The sequence below is a fragment of the Oreochromis aureus genome, linkage group 14 (assembly GCF_013358895.1).
Source record: "Oreochromis aureus strain Israel breed Guangdong linkage group 14, ZZ_aureus, whole genome shotgun sequence".
NCBI classification, from domain to species: Eukaryota; Metazoa; Chordata; class Actinopteri; order Cichliformes; family Cichlidae; genus Oreochromis; species Oreochromis aureus.
Window position 1 is genome coordinate 17,418,037 of NC_052955.1, and position 23,199 is coordinate 17,441,235.

Below are 23,199 nucleotides of genomic sequence, written 5' to 3' on the forward strand. Positions count from 1 at the left end.
CTGGGAAAATCCCTCAGCATTTTCTTTTTAACCCTTTATTCGTTACATGTCAAGTGTGTATAGCTTTGGAGAGGATGGCCAGTGCTTACTGTTCAGCATCTTGGACATATATGATAGATTTTATTCATGTAGCAATTAGCAGCAGTGACTCATCATAAATGCAAAGGATTTTACACCCTAAATCAGTGCTAATGTTTCCTTCTCATTATCTGAATCATTTAATTGCTGATTTTTAAACTGAGGCATGGATTGGATTATCCATGCCTCTCTCTCCTTACTGTACTTTACTACTAGCACCCATTTTAATTGCATCCACTTGTATTTGAAAAGACAAGAAGCAAAGTAGCTGACCTGCTCAGTTTGTAACAGTGCAGAAAGCTGCACTAACCAGTTGTTAGACACAGGGCTCAAAAAGGGAAAAAAATAACAATTTCAGGCTAATTTTTTTTTAGCACTTGGCTTTTCAGGTGTCTGGGTTGTCTGGAATAGAAGTAAATCTCAAGATTACCAATCTGTCCATTTTCTGTTTGTGCTTATCCTGTTTATATTTGCACAAGTGGAGCACATTGTGGATGATCACTGGACACACCTAGTTGGGAAAGTTGAAGACCATCCCAACCACGCCATTCACCACAGGGAGAATATATTCAAGCCATACTTAGATGACACAGGAAGCCATAAAGTGTTTGGAGGAATCCTGAGCAGCGACTGTGTGCCAGGACTGAAGAATGATTGATCCTAGTGCACTTAACATGCCTTCCTCATCTGTCCATTAAAACCATTTGAGACAGACAGCCTGGTGTAAGACCTTGAAGTGGTGCTTCACTAGTAAACAACTTTTAGCAACAAGGTTCATTATTGACCATGCAAAAGCAGTGGTGAATATTTTATCACAGATAGCAAAGTGATGTTAAAACTGATGCAAAACTAGCAGATCACCAGCGAAGGGGCTTTAAATGTTTGTTTTCTCTTAGATCTCCTGGCTGGAGAGTTTTGCATGAATCATAACGCCAGACTCAAACTCATTAGCTGAAATTTATGTAAACGGAGGGACTCGGTCTATTCTGTCAGTGTTCACATTGGTATTTTTTATACATATTTTGTGATGTGCTGGGGATGTTATCCCTACAATATAACTGTAAGGACGAGTGGTACAGTTGTTAAATGCACCTCAGAAACACAATAAAGCAGTAAACACTTATCTGCACTTGGATGCAGAGAATCTGCCCTTTAACACTGATACTTGAGAGGTTATTTGACAACATTTCTGAGTCTGTTTTTCCAGCCACTTACGCGTTTGCACCCTCTGACATCTCAGCCTCCAATTTGTAAAGAGCATCTTTCCCCTGAATCTTAAAAGTCCTCAACTCACAGCACTGGAGATGCTTGTTTTAATTGCAGCCTGTGAGTGTTACTATTTCTAGTTAGTCAGTTATTGGTCTGCTCCCACCCTCGGAGTGCTGTTTGCCAAGGCTCCTCCACCCTCAACCAGAATTTGAAAGTGTTGTGTAAGTTCCCCCAGCTTTCTGTATTCTCTTTGTTCTCCCTCAGCTGTCTTTTTCTTTGTGTTTCTCTCTTTTATCACTGTTTCCTTTTCTCTTACGTCTCCCTCATTATGTCTGAGCTGAGCTGATGTGGTGTTATAGCCTCGGAAGACATGGCTTTTTACTGTTGAATAATAACATCTCTATGAAAGTGAGGTTATTGTAGTGTGGACTATCGCGTCCAAGAATAGGGACACATTAAGAGACAATGGAGGTCAAAGGTGGTAAGATAACGTATTCACACAGGGATAAATCAGTCTGAGTGCCTTCTGTCCTCGACTGTACAGCCAGATCAGCGATGCCGTGCAGGGTTAGTGGTCTGATCTCCATTAGTTTCAAAGTGACCATATCATTACCATATTAATTCTTTATAACCCTGACGTATCATCTTGGAAGATGTTGCAGGGCAAAGGGAGGCTCTTGGAGAGAAGGAAATGGTTTGTTAGCAGAGACATAATGAGGTTATGTGCTCTACAGTGAGCGGTAACCAAAGAGATAACATGACCAGTGTTTTCTTGCAGCACAGAGTGTATGACATATTCATTTAAACTGAGTTCTGAGATTGAAAATTTTAGATTTCCAGGATTAGTGTTATAGCATCATAAGCTGATTTACGGTTGTGATCACAAGTGTACACCCACTTATCGTGGAAATGAATGAATAGTAATCTTTGGGCTTTTAATGATTTCTTTGAACTGTTCTTTTTCCAGAGTGGAATGACTGTACAGCAAACATGTTTAATGACTTTAGCAAGTTGCAACTTCATAAGATGCTTTTGGAAGAAATTAAAAAAGCTTCTGGCATAATTCTGAATCAATATTTGACCAGTCTGCTTAGCAAGTGGTCAAACATTGAGAATTTGGGGGTAGTCCTCCTCCTTTATTAATTTATCCACAATATACCAGTACCACTGGAAACAAAACAGAACAGTGTATGGTGCTACCACCACCATGCTCTAAACTTACCTCATTATAGCCAAATAGCTCAGTCTTTGTCTCGTCTGACCATAAAACTTTTTGAATGAAGGCATTTGGCTTGTCCGTATGGGCACCTGACTAAAAAAGACCCTGCTTGGTCTGCTGCTAGCAGCAGCTACATTAGATGCTACTTGTAAGAACAAGTAGGAACCAGTCCAACCAAAGCTAAGATGAGGAGTTGGCTGTAGAGCTTCTCAAGTCATAAAGGTGCATTTCTGATTTCTTGCAACCTTTTCACATACACAGCACTAGTCCCCAACAGCTTTATAGAAAGACCCATATTCTCTTTGACATACTGTCTGACTGTATTGAAAATCAAATGCGTTATAGTTGTTATGAATGACCGTGCTGGAAGGAAAAGAGAAAAGTCGTCTGTCGTAGCGATGCAGGGGGCAGGCCCAGTATCATTCAGAATCATTTTTATGACGAGCTCTCCAGGGAGCTATTGATGGTGTTCACTCATTTACACATGAGAAGTGCCGTAAATTGTAGAGTACCAAATAAAAAAAAAAAACAGAATGAAGAGTGCAGTTGCCATTTTCTCTTTCCTCCAAACACAGTCTTATTTCTTTCCTGTAACACATAGAAAGTTACAGGAAAGAAATAAGTCTGGACTGAGAGGTTACCAGGGATTTCAAATCTAACCCAGGAAAGTAAGGAAGGAGCTCTATTTTTAAACTCTTCTTCTATGCATAGTACTTCAGTGGTTAAATTGTAACTGTGCTTTCAGTTTGCCATTATCCATGTTAGGACAGCATTTCTGGAGTAAGGCAAATGTCAGTAATATTTGAGGGATGAGCTCACACTGTCTCTCTGAAACATCAGGCATCTGGACTCTAGACGATCAATAAGCGGAGCAAACACACAAAGGACTGGTAATATATTTACAGAGGGAGCCGAGAGAGAGAGAGAGATGAAGAAGAAGATAAATAGCTGCAAGTTAGAGATTGGAATGGCACCAATTGACCCTGCATCAGAGAGGAGGAAACAGAAGCAGCTTGGTATCTTGTCAGTGTCATGTTACCCATGTTATGTGAAGAGCAGCCACGGATTGTGTTTTGATGAAGGGTTAAACACTCCTGCTGTGATAGTTCATGTAGGCTAGAAGCTTAATGTTGGAAGGAATTCTGGGATCTTCTTCTCAGTTCATATGATACGATTTCATGATCACCTTTGAGAAAAGTGATATGACGATAAGAACATGCTCGCTGCAGGATGTTTGCGTTTTGATTCAAAGCTTTAATTGAGATATCATCAATCTGATAATCAGGAACAGTCTCACACTGATAGCTTAAAGTTAAAGGAAAGGTTTTTGGAATTATTTCTAGAGTGATATTACATTTTTTATTGCTAACAGCTGAAGAAATCAGTACTGATATTGTCTGTGCATGGCAAAATATTGCAAGTGTGGCATAAATTTTTACATTTTGCTTTTTTCTTTCTAATCCACTTTTCTCTACTGTTTTTGAATGTTTATCATTATTGTTTTTTGGGGCTTTTTGCACCTTTTATTATGATAGGAACAGTTGAGAAAGAGGGGAAGGCACACAGCAAATGGCCCGGAGCGCTGCATTACTGCATTAGCCTTGTGTTGTATGCATTTCCACCCTAACCTGATGAGCTTAATGGCGTTCTGCTCCACTGTTTCATATGTCACGTGATGTCTTGGTCAGGAACAGTTATTATTAAGATATTACTAAATACTCCCGTAACAGATTTTATAAAATGAGCGTTTCAAATCTCCACCGTTCTGGTTGTTAAGTCATCTATCTCTGTGATTGTTGGTCCAATCTGTGAAAAAGGTCATTGACTTGCCTGGTGTGCGTGCGTGCGTGCGTGCGTGCGTGCGTGCGTGCGTGTGTGTGCGTGCGTGCGTGTGTGTGTGTTTTTCTCCTTTTTCCTGTGTTTTGTTTTGCTTTTTTTTTTGTCTTTTTAAATGAATGAATTTATATTGCCAGTGGAGATCTGCAGTGTTTACACATGGGAGAAACGGTTTGTTTATTTAACCAATTTAATTTAAATCACGTGTGTGTGTTAGTGTGTGTTGTAACAGTGTGTTGTAAGTTGTAAATGACTACATACTTAAATACCTAGACTGAAATTGGGAAGAGTTAACTGAGCACGCCTGTCTGATCTGTTTTGTTTCCGCTTTGCTTCAATAATTACTAAAATAGCCAACAACATCATCGGACGCTTAAAAGAACTGTTTGAAGGAAAGACAGTTACTGTGATTTTTAACAAAATCTGACAAATTGTAAAAGCAGGTGAATAAAGTGGGAAACCAGATCCAGGGGAAACGTAATAGATCTGGGTGGGAAATTACTCAGATGGCTAAAAGGCAAAGACGAGAAGTAAAAGATGCACAAAAAGTGGTTACCAAATTAAACAGGATGTTACAATAACACAGACATAAAAAAAGAGATGCATAAACAAACAACGGCAGATAAAGATGATGAAACACAGGATACGAGATGTACAAACGACAAAATGTGAAACAAAAAACTGCAACAAAACTTAAAACCATAAGACTGCTCTCCGGTGAATAATTGATTGTAGCTCGAGTAATCAGAGTAACATGAGTGTAAATCCTGCAAAAAGGTAATTTTATTACCCTTCAAAACAAATTCATTCCCTGCGTTTCCTGCATGTATTTGATATGTGCTCACACTGTTCTTCTCCGAGCTTCTACATTTCTCCGTGCCTTGTAGCGTCTCTCTCGCTCTCCTTCCCTCTGTCACTTTGAAACAATCTGAAGCTGGCGAGAGGACTGACTGCAGACATCGCCATAGCAACACAGTCTTAATGATGGCAACAAGCATGACCTGAAGATTTCATTTGAGAGCGTCTGGAAGAGGGATGGAGTGTGATGCCACAGCTCAATTGACTCCTCAGTTTTGCCCTCTAATTTGCTTCCCTCTCTCCTCTCCCTCTGCTTATTCATCAGCTCCTGTACTCTTCCTCTTTTCACACAGTCAGTAATGAGGCTGAATAGACACTTGATTCAGCAGCTTGGCCTCCTCTGTTTGGTAACCACAAGCGGGAAATCTAATCTAACTCCTTAGAGCACGCAGAGGATGCACACATACAAACACATCACACACAGCCTGAAACAAAGCTCAGTTTTTATGGTATTTTCTCTGTAATACTGGCAGCTGACCTCATCGAACAGGTGACCAGAGGTTGCTATGGTTACACAGAACCGAGAGACACGCTTGTTAATAACCTCACACCCCTCTGAGTTTCTGAAGTAGTGCAAACACGTGAACAAGTGGGCACAACGATGAACCTAAACTGCAGTGGGGGGGGGGGGGAATCCACAAATTAAAAGGCTCTTCATTTCATTGAAGATAAATGGGTATAATAATAAATTTCTTGCAGTCTGTGATCTTTAACTTCCATTCAGATTGATTATTGAAGTTGGGAAGATCTGTGCCATCATTTAAACTAAATCATTTGCAGGCTTTTTTGTATCTGACAATCAGACTGCAAATAAAAGATGGACATGACCATTATGACATCGCTCATTGTTTTGGGGAAGTAATGCCCTTGAAACTGAGCATCTTCCCATTTTGATGTTTGATCAGAAAACTGAGAAACTGCAACTTGTCAGTCACTTATAGGGCTTTGGAGCGTGATGTCACGGGAGCGGGGCCACGCCCCCTCCCGCCATGACAGTAGGCCAAAGAAAGCACACGGAAGCGTCAGCTATGGTTCGTACGTGCTGTGTTGCAACGTTAGATCACACGATAGGGAAGGCAAGAAGCTGGAAAATGGGCTCTCTTTTCATCGTTTCCCCTCCTGGAGGCAACGGGAGGGACCTCATGTATCCGATATTACTAAATGAAGACGTCAGGTTTGGATTGCAGCGCTCACACGAGCGGATATCGAGTTCTGCCATCCCCAATTTTTTGTTGGTTTGCTCGCGGCATTTTCTTTCCGGTGAGTTCTAAATAAATTCATATCTCCCTTAATAGGCTTTTAGCGTTATTTTGAATGCGCTGAGGTCATAGATAATTAGATAAAACATCCTAATGTGTGATGCTGCAGAACCACGTCATGTTGACGGAGTAGCGTATTATTTGGCATTATTGCAGGCAAACCAGCATATGAAATATGAAACAGAAAAGAAAAGTATGTTTATTTTTTTTATTCAAGATCTGTTTACATGTACTTAGCAAGTACATACACATGAAATGCAAACTATTTACATGGCAACACACAGCTGGCAACCTCTGGCTGTATCTTGGTCATATGGTCAAAGTACTCACAACGTGGAGGCTTAAAAACAGCCTTGTACCCAACCGTTCGTGAATTAGATGTGCGCCTCCAGGAATTTATAATTCCGAAAATGATTCGCCGTGTATGCGCCGACTCCACAGACAAGGTACGCGAAGATATCGGGATAGGACAACGGCGGTAGGCCGTCTGGGTTTCCGCTCCACTGCCTTTTTTCATACGGGTCCACATTAGCGATGCACGCTATTTTTTCCAAGTACCATCTCTTGGCGTGTGGGCGCAATCGTTCGCGATACAGCCCTTTGTCTTTTGCGCTGATTTTAAGCATGGTTCTGGCAGTCCTGCTATCAACACAGTATGTTTGTTTTGATTTGTGGCCTTCTGACATGGCGCCGCGATCCCACAATGCACTGCGGCGTGACGTCAACTCCAAACCCCTATTAGGTGCACGCTAAAGTGTTCCCGCCCTTGTCACCCTTTTTGGCTTTAATTGAGAGCATGAAATCCAAACTGAGCATCACACTGTATTCAGTAATAATTGAAACTTATGATTGAGTAACTGGAGGTCATAGATCACGTGAGCAGTGACAGCCTTTCTTATAGACTGTCATACAACCAAACTTTGCAGCTTGGCATTTTCGCGGTGCCCATTGGAAAGAATGCAGGTTTAACAAGCTTATGCATTCCCTTACTCCCAGAAGCTATGTCCATATTTTCTTCTGCTTCTTCATCTGCTTGTTAATCAAAGCTTTGCACTGTCCTCCCATTGACCACATCATCCAACATAATGTGTGCGTCCTTTGCATCTGCTCTTTTTCCTGCTCCTGGTCTCTATACAGCCAGTCTGTTTTTGCTGGAATAGCTTGCTTTTCTGATATGTGAAATGCACCCACAAATTTACATATATATTTTATTTCTCCCTGAGTTTGTCTTATCACAAACTCAGCAGAAGTAGTTGTGTGTGGCTTAATTAGCAAGAGAAACACACACCAAGGAGAAGAAGGCATCATTTTCTATTCAGTCCTACACAATTGTCCTGTTCTCTGCATTTGAGATTTGCTGTTTGTCTGCATAGATATGACATCAGGAGATTTTATTACTAGTTCTAAAACTCATAGAACCCAATTAAACAATGAATTTACAATATTATACTTTTTTACATACCTGTGTGGACGAAAGGTTTTTTTTAATTAAGCCCTCAAACAGAGACGATTGAAGTAAAAATGCTTCTATCACTATCATGAGCTTGAAAAGGTGCAATTTTTGAAGGCAGACACTCTCTGGTTTGTTGTTCCCTTTTTCAAACGTGAAAAAACCCTCTGTGAATGGTTAGTGAGTGTTTGCAGGCAATTCAGTGTCTTCCATGCAAACTACAAGCAACTGCAGCAATCTGTAAGTGGCCAAAGCAATCGCAGAGAGATTTTAGGCTTAGTGTGCCATGTATCTCCTTGCAAACAGTTTTACCTAGTGACTACCAGCAACCTCAACCAACCGCTCACAAACATCACATCACAACCTGTTACTCAGGCCTACAAGTTTATTTCAAGTTGTAATCATTTATGAATGAACACAAGGTTTTTATTTCAAGAACAATCAAAATCCCAACACATTTTAGAAAATAAGAGTTATGAGGAATTCATGCTAATCAGACTGGAAAATGTTACAAATCTTTCTCTAAAGAGTTTAGATTTCACCCATCCACATTCAGACAGATTGAAGTTCAAGACTCCAAAATGACGAAAGACCTTCACACATTGATTAATGTTCATGAGTCAACGATCAAAAGAAACTGTGGTGTGTATGTGAAGACTGCAAGAAGCTCATCTTGCAGTTTGCTTAAGATCGCATGAAGAATCTAGAAAGCTATTTGAACAATGTTTTATAAACCGATGAAATTACTATGAAAAAACTTTGTTTTGAGAAAAGGAAAAAGACCGCACTCCAGCATGAAAACTGCCATGGTCATAGTATTATCATGGTGTGGGTTTATTTTGCTACAACTGTGCAAAAAATAGCTGGTCATGATTGATGGAGCAGGACATTTTGAAATATTATAGCAATTCTAAGGCTGATGTCTGTGAACTGAATCTTACCAGCAGGCTTTGCAGCAAGACAGTAACCCTCAGCATATCAGTTGTATTACCAACGAAAAATAACAAAGTCAAAGTCCTGACCTTAAGCCAGCAGAAATGCTGTTAAATGTCCTGAAGTGGGCAGTTCATGTGTGGAAACCAACCATCTGAAAGATGAATGTGTTCTGATCATATTTCTGACCATTCTGATCAGAATGGGTTAAAATGCTTCCACGCTGATGTGCAGGACTGATCAAAAGTTAAAGCTATTGCGGCACAAGTTGGCTCCACCAGATACTGAAGCAAAGCTTCTTGTGCCTTTTCGTTCTCACATATCTGTGAGGATCTATGTAAAGTCTGTTTTGGTTTCATTTGTTTATTTTTTTATTTACACATATTCACAACATATAGCTGTTGTCAATAGTGAGATTTGCTATACTGACATTCAAAATGAGGGATGACACAGAAGGTTAGCCCCCAGCTGCCTGATGTCATGTATCAGCGATCTGTTCAATCCTACACAACTGAAACTAGTCAGCCTTATGAAGAAGTATGCACATGCATACATAACACATACACTGTTATTTTGCCTTGAAGCTCTCAGCCCACCACCTTAGTGTTTGACCCTGACAAACTCAGTATTTGCTGTTGCCACTGGCAGCAAAATTAATTGCAAGCGATATAGGCTTATTCAAACACATACCAAGGATCTAGTGGGTCTGAGTGTTTCTATTACAATTACTGGTGAATTTGAAATTCCCTTGTTCCCAATTGCTCATTTCCTGAGTGGAGTAGCTATTTCTTTTCTTGGTACTCTAACTTGAGCTTTATTTTTTTCTTTTTTCTTTTTTTTTCTTAAAAACATTGGTAGGTTATTATTTATTGTAGCTGGAGAGTGTTGGTTTGGTAGACTTGCATTAATTCTGTGTTTTTCCCACCTTTAAGTTCTTTTATAAAATGGAGACTTACAAATGTAAACGAAGGGACAAAATACATGATCTCACTTTATATGCATAGTCCTCTTAAAAGAACAATTTTAAACCCCCTTTTTTTTCTTCCACATCTACTTTTTGTAATCTCAAGAGAGTGAGTCTTTCCATTAAGAGTTTTTTTTTTTTTTTTTCTATCTGGAAAATGATCCCATGCTCACGGTTCTATTCCCCAGGTTCTCGTTCTACATCTTTCAGTTGCTATTAATTGGATTTTTGCCCAGTGTTTGTGCATCACATTACACCGTCTTCAAAAAGACGTTTGAATATATTCTAAATTTGTTTTATTTCATTTCGTTTACTGAAACAGGTATTTTCTGACATTTCTTAAACACAATCTCCTGCAAGGATGTGCGTCTGGATCAGTAAAAGGCTCAGCATGAAAAGGCTTTTCAGGCTTGAGCTTTAAGAAAGTCTTTGGTGATAGAAAAAATTATTGTTGGCTTTCTTTTTAAAATTTATTGGCAAAAAAAAAAAATTCAGATTTATTCTTGATATGTTTGAAGCTAGACTTTAGGGTGATCAGTGTGTTTGCTGGCCATGTAATGAAAATGTCCCACTTTGCTGTTTAAAAACAAACAAAACATAAAATCTGTATGTGAAATGACACTGAAGTTATCAGCCAGCACTCTGTGTGTCCACAGCTTTGTCTCACTGAGCTGTACGTACCACAGGCTGATGTCTGCTGATATGGAAATGCATCTGTTAAGCAGATTAAAGTCTTGTAGTGCTTTGCTGATCAGTGTATAAAAGGTTTACCATCTTTTGCATTATCGCATCAGTGAGGGTTAGTTTGAATGAGCTCCTGATTAGGATTTAGATGAAATGGTATGTATTATTCAGTGTGAATAAAATCCAAATATAACATTCCCCTTTCAGAGTTCAGTTTGCCATCCATGTGGGCTTTTCCGACTGTTCGTAATCATTAAAATGATATCCCAGACTGCCATGAGGAGCATTCATGTAATATGGATCTGCATTTTGGCTTCAGAGGAAGAGATGATGATGATTTCACATTTCTCAGCTTCTTTCTCATCAGAGATATGTGCAAATATTATATTTCAGTAATTGAACTTGTAGCAATGATTGAAGTATTCCTCGTACTGTGTAATCAAATTATCCACTGAGGCTCTGTCTCTAATTGGGTGCAGATGTTTAGCACGAATTTTAGTTTAGTGGGGCTAAAACTGGCTGTTATTTATCGTTGTGATTTATTCAGCTTTAAAAAGGAGGGAACTACGCAGAAACAAACTCATTAGAAAGAACTACTGCAGGCGGTTTGGTTTGATTGAATAGGTTGACCGGAATAACTTTTTAGAAGAATCTTTTATGTATGCTGGCCTCCTACAGCTTGTTAACATATGGAGATTTGGTTCTTTTATGGCATTAAGATGATAAATGAGTTTCTCACCCCCTTGCAATGTGCTAAAAATGGCAGTTAATGCTCCAGGGTAGAGTGTGTGTGTGATAGAGAGAGGGAATATGTGTGAAAGCTTTTCCATTTTCTCTGACTTTTTTTTTTCTCCTCTCCGTAGTGAAAATTGAAGCAATGGGTAGCACTTTACTTTAACCCTTAAACAGCATTTGTAAGCTAATACTAATTTGCATTAGGGCAGTTGTAAGAAGATTTAAGTGGAATTTGCAACAGCTACTGTGGACACCTGTAAGTGGATGCACCTGTGTAAACACAATATTGCTTTGATATGTACCAAACTCATGGAAATGGCAGTTTTCATTGTCACATTTCATCCTGCTATACTTCAAAAACTAACTGGTGGCTGAAAGAAACACAAAATGCAAAGATGTGGTCGACTTGGCCTCCAAACTGTCAAGTTCTCAGACCTATTGAGCGTTCTAGGGAAGGTTAATAGAACAAGCAGCATCAGCAGAGATCCTGCACAACAACTCGCAGGACTCAAATGATCTGGATTTCCAGATTAAACCAGAGGTGTTCTGTCCATGCCCTGATGGGTCAGGTTGTTTTGACATCATAGAGGCGCCAATTTGCATCTGCAAAGAACAGTGGGCAACAATTCCTCCACAGTGATGTGACAAACTCACAATTATCACAGATCTTGATTTGAGTTCTTATCTGGTTTAGGAGGGAAGTGCTTTTTCACACAGGGTCAAATAAGATTGAAGAGCTTTTTTGTCCTTTAATAAATAAAATCAGTTTATGTTTTTCTAAATTTTAGCATCTGTTTGATGATCTGACACATTTAAGTGTGATAAATATGCATAAAACTAAGAAGCCAGGAAGGAAGCAAATACTTTTTCACAGCCCTGTAAATGTTATTATCTCCCTGCTACTTCCTCCACTGCTGTCGTTGTCATAAAGCAAATAATTAACCACGTACTTTCTAATATGAGGCCATGCAATTATTTCACTGTAACAGCAAAATAGCATGCCCTAAATAAATTGAGGTTAATTGAGGTTGTGTTGGTGATGAATGCACATGGAAAAAAATATGAAAATGCACTTCTGCACATTTACAAGAAAATGTAGATCCATATATGAAAAAAGATGAATCATCTTCTGTGTAAATGGATGTATTCAGCCTTTAAACAGGCAATGGGTAATGCTTCAGTGGCCCTTTTACATGAAAAAAGCCACAAATTTGACTGCTAGAGAATATAAAATGTATTTCCAGTGCTTTTTTCACATTTGTGATAACCTGAAGCAAAATGAAAATGTTTGCCTCAGCTGAAAGTATAATGAGCAACAGTTGGTTCTTCAGTTTATTATAAAAAAAACACTACATGGAAAGCACTCGAGTGGGCCCTTCACTGCTGCTGACTTTTGAAGGTTTCACTGAAGAGAAAAACTTCCTTTGTGCTCACAAAATAAAGTGTTAAACATGCCCATGGATGGCTGGATAGAAGGGTGAAGGCATCATTCTTCGTTTCTTTATGTTCTCCACTTAGTGCAGACCTTCCCTTTCTGTGAATCCTCATGAGTGTCCTGTTCCAAGAACCTCACTCTCTTCAGCAAATGATGCCAACTTTGGTCCCTCTTGTAAACAGTTCATTTTCACATGAATGTAAAAATGTGGCTGATTATCATACGCTTAGGCTACTGTTGTGCGTCCAGAAAGTTTAGAGTAGCACAGTAAAGACGATAGGTTATGCCTGTTGCCTAGGCAATCTAATGACTAGCCAGCATTGGGAAGGTATGACAAGAGACATTTTCCCTTTTTCCCTGTTCGACCAAAGTTAATCACTTTGCTGTATTGTGTTTCCTATAATATATACTCATTTGACCTGAAACTAGCAAATGTTTTTGCTTCATCGTTGATCAAAGCTACATCAGTTGTTCCAGTTCTAGTACCTGCTGTTTTCTCCATTTGAACATTTTCTACTCATTAATCGATCAGTATAAACTGCCGGCAGAGATTTTAAATGTATTAGTAACTCCATCATCTATATCAAACATATACAGTATATACTAAAATATACTAAATTCATCTTGTTGTAGGCCAGATTTTTCATCCATTGTGATTTGACTTATTGCTACGATCACATCTTTGTCCTCACCAGAGGGCAAAGTAGGAAACCGTGTAGGACCAGGACAAAATCATTACTTTGGCACACAAACTAATGCCTTGATTTTTCTTCATGGCAATGCACTGCAGGAAAAAGAAAAAAGAAATGGTACCCATTGAAGTTAACACGTGCAAGCCCCTTAGGGTCTCCACCACTATTTGTGTGGGGTGGCCATACTTTAGCTTGTAGTGGCCCTGCCACTCTTTGGCTCTGTACCGGCTCCACACTCATTGATCCGCATCTTTGTGTCTCTATAATATAAATGTGAATATTTAACAGTGTAAATCTGGAAAGAAGACGAAAGACTGCAAGAGAAAAGGAAGGATGTAGTTACTCTCTATAGAAAAGAAGCATTAAGAAGGATGAGTTGTGCTGCTGTGGACTGAAAGTGATGAATTGTTTGTCTCTGTTGGGAGCGACACTTCCTGTGTGTCAGTATGGAGTCGGTGCCTGTGAAATCGTATTTCCCAGTGGTTTATGTGCTTGGCTGAGTTAGTATATAATCCACGAACACATCCTCTCCTTTTGTCTCATCTCCCCTCAGAAACTAAAGCTGAACTTGAGGATCTTATGGCAGACATCAAGAAGTTGGCCAACAAAGTACGCTCCAAGTTAAAGAGTGAGTATATTTTCTTTCTCTTTTTGCCTGCCAGAGCCACTACTAACATTATTTTCTATGCTGCTTCAACTTTTTGCATTTGTTTAATGTTTTTAAATGTGCCTTGTTCTGAGAATTAGTGACCATTTGGTTCCGAAAACTCTGATTGGCATCCAAAAATTATTGCACTTTTTAGTATGACAGGGTTTTTATGTAATAAATGCTTAAAATTGTTTTATCTACAAGGATGTGAGGAATTTTCTAATAACTGTGAGTGAAACTACCAGGAATAAAATGATTAATTTCTATCTCCTTTTAAAGCAAAAAGTCAGAAATATTTTAAGGTTGCAGTTTTTCAAATGTGAGAATTTGCTGCTTTTCCTTGACTTACATCACTGTAAACTGAAAAATGAGGGCTTTGGACTGCCAACATGGGACTATAGAGATTCTGACAAGCATTTTCAGCGTGTTAGCAAATTGAATATCTTTAATTCATACATTGCAGAGACCAATTAACTGGTTAATGACCATGTAAAATAATTTTCTTGCCCTGTTTATTGTATGTGTGCACAGTGGTATATCTCGTGGTCCTGGTACTTTCTTAGGATCGGAGAGTGGGTAACAAGCGAGACATAATGAGACAGTGAACTGTATAGCATTTGGCAGCTGACAGACAACTTGGTTTACACTCATAGATTCAGTTCTTCAGTGGGCAGAGGGATTAGTGTCACTCACCATAGAGGTGGTGGCTGTGATTCATATGCATGAACGAATACAAAGTTTTATTCACACTTGTACGAAGACACCGACTAAATTTACAGTAGCATGCTGTTTGTTAGCAGAATATCACACACCCATCATGTATAAATAGTATCTGTGTGTGTTTGAGAGAGGATTGTAATCTTCTCATTCTAAGATTTCTCACTAACCTTTCCACCTTTTTTGTTTATCTTGCTGAAATTACATCAGTTTCTTATTCCCTTTCTTTCCTGTTCTTGAATATTTTTCTCATAATATTTATGTGGCATTTCTGAAACTGTGTGTCATGAAAACTTCTGTATCCACTAAACAGAACATTTTCAGTAACCTTTTACACTTTTTTAGATATTGTAAAGAAATAACTGTATACTCTATTAAAAGAAGATAAAATATATACTTCGGTGTACAGAACTAGAAGATGATTGCCTTATACTTCATCTGGCATGCCTACAGCCTGGAGACACAAAGATAAGCACACATATATGTATCGGGATGCACACGCTTGACAAAGTGCTGTCAGGCAGACCAGGCCTTGTATCATAGGCCTCTGTGTCACTCCAGTTCACGTCATTTGATGCCACGGGATACCTTTGTGTTGCTGCTTTCTGTGTTTCACTGAGTGACCTCAGAGTGCACACTATGATAGATCCTGAAGAGGGACCAACAGCAGTTACTTTCATATATAGTAGGAGAAATAATTATTTGAACCCCTGGTGAATTTGCTAAGTTTGCTCGCTGGAATTAACTGTCTCTAATTTTTATGATAGTTTCATTTTATCAGAGAGAGACAGAATATTGACCAAAAACACAAAAAACCCCACATAAAAGTTAGAAATTGATTTGCATGCTGTTCAGTGAATAAGTATTTGATCACCTCCTACCCTGCGAGAACTCAGACTAGCATGGATGTGGCATACAAATCAGAATCAGTGAATCAACTCATTATGTGCATAAAGCACACCTGCCCTGACCTCTTCACCACCATGGGCAACATCAAATAGCTGTCAAAGGACATCAGGTACAAGATTGTAGACCTGCATAAGGCTGGAATGGGCTAAAATGCTATCAGCAAGAAGCTTGGTGAACACTATATACATAAAATTGAATTGACGTTGACAGCTGTTGGTGCAATAATTTGGAAATGGAATCAATATAAAATGTCCATCAGTTACCCTCATGGGTCGTGGGGTCAGGATGATCATGAGAAAAGTGGTGGATCAGCACAAAACTACACCGGAGGAGTTTATTCATGATCTAAAAGCAGTTTGAACCACAGTCACCCAGAACACCATTGATTACACAGCATGACAAAGACCGAAAACATGTCGCCAAGGCTACAATGGAGTGGCTAAATAAGAAGCACTTTGAGGTCATGGCGTGGGCTTGCCAGTCTCCAGACCTCAGTCAGTAGAAAATCTGTGGAGGGGGCTGAAACTTTAAGTCACCGAGCAGCAGCAGAAATCTAAAGGATTTAGAGTTTCTGTAAAGAGGAGTGAATCAAAATCCTTCCTGAAATTTGTGCAAACCTGGTGACCAAGAACAATTAAACTACTTACCGCTGTGCTCACCAACAAGGTGTTCTCCTCCTGTTTTTGCTTCAGGATCAAATACTCATTTCAATCAGTGACATGCAATTCAATCTATATGTTTCATGTAATGTGTTTTTTCTGATATCATGTCTCCCTCCTTTAAAATGAAACTGCTATAAAAATTTCTTTGTAAGTGAGCAAAACTACAAATTTAGCAGAAAATAATTATTTTCTCCACTGTATTTCATGTGTATTCTTTAACCATTATGAATAATTCAAAATGTCTTTGAACCATCTGTTGTCTGTTTGCAGAGGTGGATCTTGGTAAATCAAAATGAACATAAAGTTGAGTTAAGTGTCCTATTGCAAAGAGACTGACTCAAGTTAATTGCAACGTGTTGTTCGAATTTTATAGTTGATGTCAATTATTTGCAAGACTGCTACTTGCAATTAGTGGGCAAAAGCAGAAAAAGAATACTGGAATCACCAGGCAACCAGTGATTTATTTCTTTTTAATTTGTTGTAAGGTGATTGCAGTCCTATTTTTGCTTTAGAGTGACTCGTGAGGTGAATTGTTCACTTAGTTTTAAAGACAGTTTATTTCAAGAAATACCAAGAATTCAAAGAAATAGTATTGGGCATCAAAATAGCAAAATTGAAAAATAAGACAATTAAAAGGTAAATTCTTTGTACCTCCAAAAAACTGGTAAATGTACCAAATGCCTTTTTCAATAGCTTTCCAGTTAAGAGTAAAGATGGGCAATTATAGTATTAATGAGCATTTTTAATTTCACCATACCAATACTGCATTGAGTACTGCATATACAATCTGCTTTGGCTGTTAAGGACCTCTTATATTGCATTTGTGCTAGTGGTTTATTTTCATGCACCTAAACTGTTTATTAAGAAAAAACTTGTATGAGTAGTGAAGCAAAGGGTCGTTTTCTGTGCTGTGGACAAGACGTACCTAATTAGCTATATGTGCCTAGAGTTATAAATACTCTTAGGTTGTACTGAGAGCAGCCTGGCACTGTGAAGACACAGACTTAACAAGCTCAAAGAGTGGATTTAATCATGCTCTCAGTGGTTTTGGAAACATATTCAAGGCAAAAATCCAATTTGAAATGATTTCTAACTGATGCATAATACTGATTATGTTAAAGTAAATCAAAAACCCATTGTGGATTTTCCTGGAACAATTAAAATATAATGTCTCCTTTGTGACACAACCAATTATTGTGTTAAATAAATAAAGCAACTCCTCTAGCCTGTCTGTGTTTTCCAAATAATACACAGTTGTAGCTAATTGGCAAAAAGAAAGCATCCCCAGTGGCTGAATCGATCAGGACCGATCGATAAATGGATGTTAAATGTACGCGTTTTTCAGAGATCCTGAAAGCAAGTAATTTATTATGAGTTATCGTGTTTTTAACACCCTATGAGCTGTGATAGTTTGTTATACTGAGGCTGTGTGTATAAATAGAAACGAACACAGACCCTTACAGTAACAAGTCAGGTGTAGCTACACATCTCACTGTAAGATGTGTCCATGAAGGTGTAGCAGCCTTCATCAGCCATCCAATCCCATCCTAAATAATGAAAAGCTGGATTTAAATGAAAGCTACATCTCTGTATATTTCAGCAACAGTACTTCCCGTGGCCTCTGATGGCCTTTCATTTACATTATTATGCTCAGCAGCATCTTCCTGATGTGTGACAGTGAAGAAGCAGTCAAGAAAAAGTGCTTATTACATGCTAAAATGTCACTGAAAAGCTAGAAAGGGAACAGTCACCCCAGTAATTTGTACCTTGATGAATTTCTTAATAGTCACTGCTTCTACCACATCATCAATTATTCATCTTAGTGACTGATTTGACGTATGATTAGTTAATCTTTGTGTCATGCATGTATGGCAATCTTAGTGCGTTACTACATTATTATACTTAGATATAATAACCACCCCCCAGGTTATAATTATAGTTTAATACATAGATCATAGATCACATCCACTTGATTACAGGTGTTGAATTAGAATTTGATTCCCCTATTGACAAAGTGTCCAGCACTTTCACTCCCAGCTTGACAACCATTGACCGAATGCGGTAAAAAATTCACAGCCTCCAGAGTGATATTGATTATGATTTGACCTCCTAGCCTTTCCTCTTGTAACAGTTCATCCTTCCCTTGTCCAACTTGTAACTAGGTATCTCAAAAACAAATAGCCGGATTTCTAATAAATTTGGATGTGTATGTTTGTGGTCTCCAGATATTGAATTCTTGTATTTTTAATAACCTCTGGACCTTTTTTCTTGCTCTAGCCTCAGGACAAAATGCCAGATCTGCACACAAAATGAACTGCCGTTCCTCATAATCTATTTAGCAGAGTACCACGAGGATTTGTGAGCACAGTTCTGCTCTCATGGTTACAGTTCATTTTTGATTTTTATTAACCTCCTCGTCTTTCCTCTGGTATCATCAACGGATTCATACCCTTATTTCCACTACTGCTGAACAGCTAAATCATCGCTATCTTAGTTAATTCATCTAATCTGTACGTTGTGTATGATTTAATTAATCTCTAGAGGCAGCCAGCAGCATTGGAGGCTTTATTCAAGGAGAGCAGCTGCCTGTTGATCAAATGTGTACTTTTGTGCATTTGCCCAGGTATCCAACAAACCATTGAGCAAGAGGAGGGGCAGAACAGGTCATCGGCTGACCTGAGGATACGTAAAACACAGGTACAGTTCAGGGAAGCAGCAGAATCACAGCTGTGCCCCAGTTGCATCTTACTGCATGACGGTGAGCCATATTTGAGTACTTTAGTTGACATCCTCCCCACTCTGTGAGGACATAGAATCACTGGACTTCCCTCAGCCAATCAGCAAAGATGAGACAACTTCACAGATGATGACATCATGGCATTCAAACCCCCAACTCTAACCGTAATCTCAAATAAAACTCACATGTGAGAGGTTCATCCATTATCTCACTGCATTACAATGTGGATTAATGGTGTCAATGAAAATATCAAGTGTTTCTTTTAGTATTCATAATATAGTATTATACTAACTGCTTTGAATATACTTGTTGGGCCTGTTTGTCCTATTTCCAGTTGAAACACGCTACATTTTCATGTAATTAGTGTGTAATATGCAGTTGGTACACAGCTACACTTGCTACACTCCTGTTCACGTAGCATTGACTCTATTCTTACTTCTCTTATTTACTGTCTGGCAGCAGCATCAGTCGGACTCAGGTGAAGTGGGTTGTTGTTTCTCGTTGTCTCTGCAGCACTCCACACTGTCACGTAAATTTGTCGAGGTGATGTCAGAATACAACACCACTCAGTCGGACTACAGGGAGCGCTGCAAGGGACGCATTCAGAGACAACTGGAGATTAGTGAGTAGACACAGGAGGCTAAAGCCACCACCACCCCTCAAACTGACTGTACCCATGTGAACACTGCACGGATTCAAACATCTACATCTATTTTCATATGCCAGATAAAAACATCTTAATTGCTGTTCTGATTTGTATTTTCTATCTGGTTTGTCTGATCCCACCTAGAACACACCCTCTTATTGTACAGTATAACATCTAACTCTTGTGTAGGTGTGCTGTTGCTACACTGTGAACAAAATGGTCAGCTTTAGTCATCTGTCCAAAAAAAGACTGTCATAATCACTTTTCCCACATTTCCTAGCATGTGTTTTATCCTCGGGCCAAGCATCGTCCTCTTCATATCTGTCCTCCCTCTTATTGCTCAGATGTTGAGTTCATGTTAATTAGGCTGAAAATGAGATCTGCATCCCTTTTTTTCTGAACTGTTTATCCAACTTAGGGGAGATGGAGCTTATCCCTGCTGGCACTGGGGCCTAAAGCAACATTCATGCCTACATTCACACCTACATCAATTTAGAATAACCAATTAACCTAACATGCATTTCTTTGGATTATGGGAAGAAGCCAGAGAAGCCTTGGAGGATCCACACAGGCACAGAGAGAACATCCAAACACAGAAAGGGTCTCAGTTGGCGGTGACGCACTCCTTATTCTTCTTTCAGCTGCTCCCTTTTTGGGGTCAACACAGCAGATAATGTGCCTTAGGCCATGTCCACACTAAAACGTTTTCGTTTAAAAACGCATCTTTTTCTCTCCGTTTTGGCCTTCCGTCCACACTAAGACAGCGTTTTCGTTCAAAGAAAACTGAGCTTTTTGAAAACGCTCTCCAAAGTAGATACATTTGAAAACATTGTTTTCACGTCGCAGTGTGTACAGCGAAAACGATGACACATTTTAGTCATGTGATGCAGTCATGTGACCAATGTGACTAAGCGGAGGGCATTACACAGCAGTTGACAGCCCTATTAAACACTAATATCAGTTTGTACATGTAGATAGCTTTTCTTCAAATTCTTTAACTCTCACTCAACTTTGTACTTTTGTGTTACTCGCAGCAACAGCTCCACCTCATTGTTAGTCCATTTAAAAAACTCGGTGCTTTTCCTCAGCATTTTGCCGCGACGTTTCAAAGAGCCAGAAAGTAAATAAGCGGCAGACAGAAATGAGGAATGTCAAATCGTCTTGCGTTTCACGCATGCGCAGTACTGAAACGTAAGTGTTTTTGGCCGTTTTAATGTGGACGCACAACTCTGTGAAAACGAATGAAAATGATAGTGTGGACGTGGAGCGTTTGCAGACGTGTACGCTGTTTTCAAATTTATCCGGGCTAGTATGGACATAGCCTTAGTCTCATTCTATCCCTAGTATCCTTTGCCACAACAACAGTCTGCATGACCTCCTTCACTACATCTGTGAACTTTCTCTGTGGTCATCCTCTTCTCCTCCTGCTTAACAGCTCAGCATCAGTTCCCCCATGCATCCACCATCTCTTCTCTGACCATGTCCAAACCATCTCAACCTTGCGTCTTTAAATATGTCTCCAAAATTGTTAACCTGAGTTATCCCTCTCATGCACTCATTTCTAATTATCTGGCCACTGCTAGTGAAAATATTTGCATCTTTAGGTCTGTTACCTCCAGCTTGGCCTCCTGTGTTTTTATCAGCGCCACCATCTATAAACCATCGATCATAGCAGGTGTCACCATCTTGTAAACACTGTTACTGTTGCTGCTATCTTTCTGGCACAAATCACTCCTGACTATTGTCTCCACACACTCCACCCATCCTCCACCCTCTTGCTTGCCACTCTTGCGCACCTGTTACTTTGGATGGTATTTAAAGTCATCTACCATCCAGCTGGGCTACTGTACCCATTTTCTGCCACTTTAAATTTTAAAAATCATTGCACGTGTGCAGAGTTGAGGCGTATCCACCATTTTCGAAAGAGCCTTTAGTATGTCTGCACACTGTTTATCACTCACCATGACCACTCAAACTTCAATTGATTGACTTGATCAAATTCAGTCAGAGAAACTTGTGTAGCAAGAAGCGCGGTAATTCTAGGCGCAGGTTCTTTTGACATTTTCTGTTTTCAAGGTCTCTGCTTTTTTTGAATTCCGGCAGGAGGAAAACTTCATCATCGCAACATCTCGCAGCTGCTCCAACAGCTCCCAGCACATCGTTATTCATAGAACATTCGCTCAGCTGGGCTGACATTTAAGTTTAATTTATAAATATATTAAATTTATTCACTCTCCAAGTCGCATTTGAATGTCTTCAGCTTAAACTTGAACACACACACACATAAAACAATACAAATTGGAGAGTGTGTCCAACCATTATCATCCCACAGAGTCATCAGTAACACTTGTGGAGAAAAGAGTACAAAATGCAGTCTTTTATTGATTTTGTTTATAGAGAAATTTCAGTTTCCCACACCCATATTTTATTTTGAATTGTTTTGTGTAGTGTACCAAAACAACCACCCTCACGCTGAAACCACTTTCCAAAACACATACATCACCAACACCCACACCCATATGCATGCACATGCCAGGTTGCTGCAGCTCAGATCTGAGCTCATCTCACTCGTGACACGCTGTATGTGTAATGTGATTTGACAGGTATTAGCTGCAGGCGCTGGGCTCCTGGACCAGGCACCTCGCACGGCCTCTGACACAGCATCCTAGCAGACCGCACTGTGCCAGCTGCCCCTAACAATCATGATAGAGTCACCTTTATAAAAACACACATGCACACGAGCATCCAGAGACAGTGACTCATGTAATAGCAATAGCAGAGGAGAGCAAGGGCAGTTATGTTCCACGGCGCTTGGCATAGATGTCATTTCCTCTGGCCATCTGTCAGTTTAGATGGACACATGTGACCAGTCTGTACGCGTGAGCTCCACCCAGTATATGTAGACTACAACGGGCAAAGTAAAAAAAAAAAAAAAGAACAACGCAAATCCACTAGGGAAGTTAAACACATGCATGTGACTCGCTTTTTCCTTGAGCTCATCTAGATCCATTTGGATTTGATTTGTCAGGTGGTGGAGTCACAGGAGGCCTTAGCTGATCTCACCTGTCGTCAAGGAAGGGATTAGTTACAGAGAGGGAGAACGGAGATGGAAAGAAAGAACGGGAAATTATCAGTATGAAATAGAGACAGACTTGGAGTTTAGGGGTTTAAGAATGAGAAGAAGTCCATAATAGTTGAATCTAACACTGTTTAAATCCTTTAGGGTGATGTAGCAAGTGGCCTTTTTCTGTTGTGCCTGCACCTTTGACATGTGTATGTGTGCACGTCTGAATCAATGAGAGTGTGTCACACAGAGGGAAACAGTCTGCTCTGACAGACTGAGTATTGATGTTCCCTCTGCTGCTCATCCCCTTTCCTGTTCACTCCTACTCAAACCCGCTGGGTACACGCATGAAAAAGAAAACAGGAAAGGTACACTGTGATGTAAACACATCACAACATGATCAACAGTGACCCTAAAAAAGTCTTTCTAGAAGCAAGTCTCACCACTAGCTGCTATTAGTAAA

At 39.5% G+C, this 23,199-nt stretch overlaps 1 protein-coding gene across 5 annotated transcripts in view; it reads left to right on the plus strand.

Annotated features, from left to right (window-relative positions):
- Positions 1-23,199, plus strand: part of LOC116323617 (syntaxin-1A-like) — a 77,521-nt gene that overhangs the window by 38,152 nt on the left and 16,170 nt on the right. For all 5 annotated transcript variants that reach the window (XR_005608101.1, XM_031743982.2, XM_039598022.1 and 2 more), the window contains exons 4-6: positions 13,906-13,980; positions 18,913-18,986; positions 19,540-19,648. Coding sequence is in view for 4 of the 5 variants with exons in the window: in XM_031743982.2 (XP_031599842.1) it covers positions 13,906-13,980; positions 18,913-18,986; positions 19,540-19,648 (258 nt within the window). In the remaining variant the exon portion in view is untranslated. The remainder of the gene's footprint in view (positions 1-13,905; positions 13,981-18,912; positions 18,987-19,539; positions 19,649-23,199) is intronic.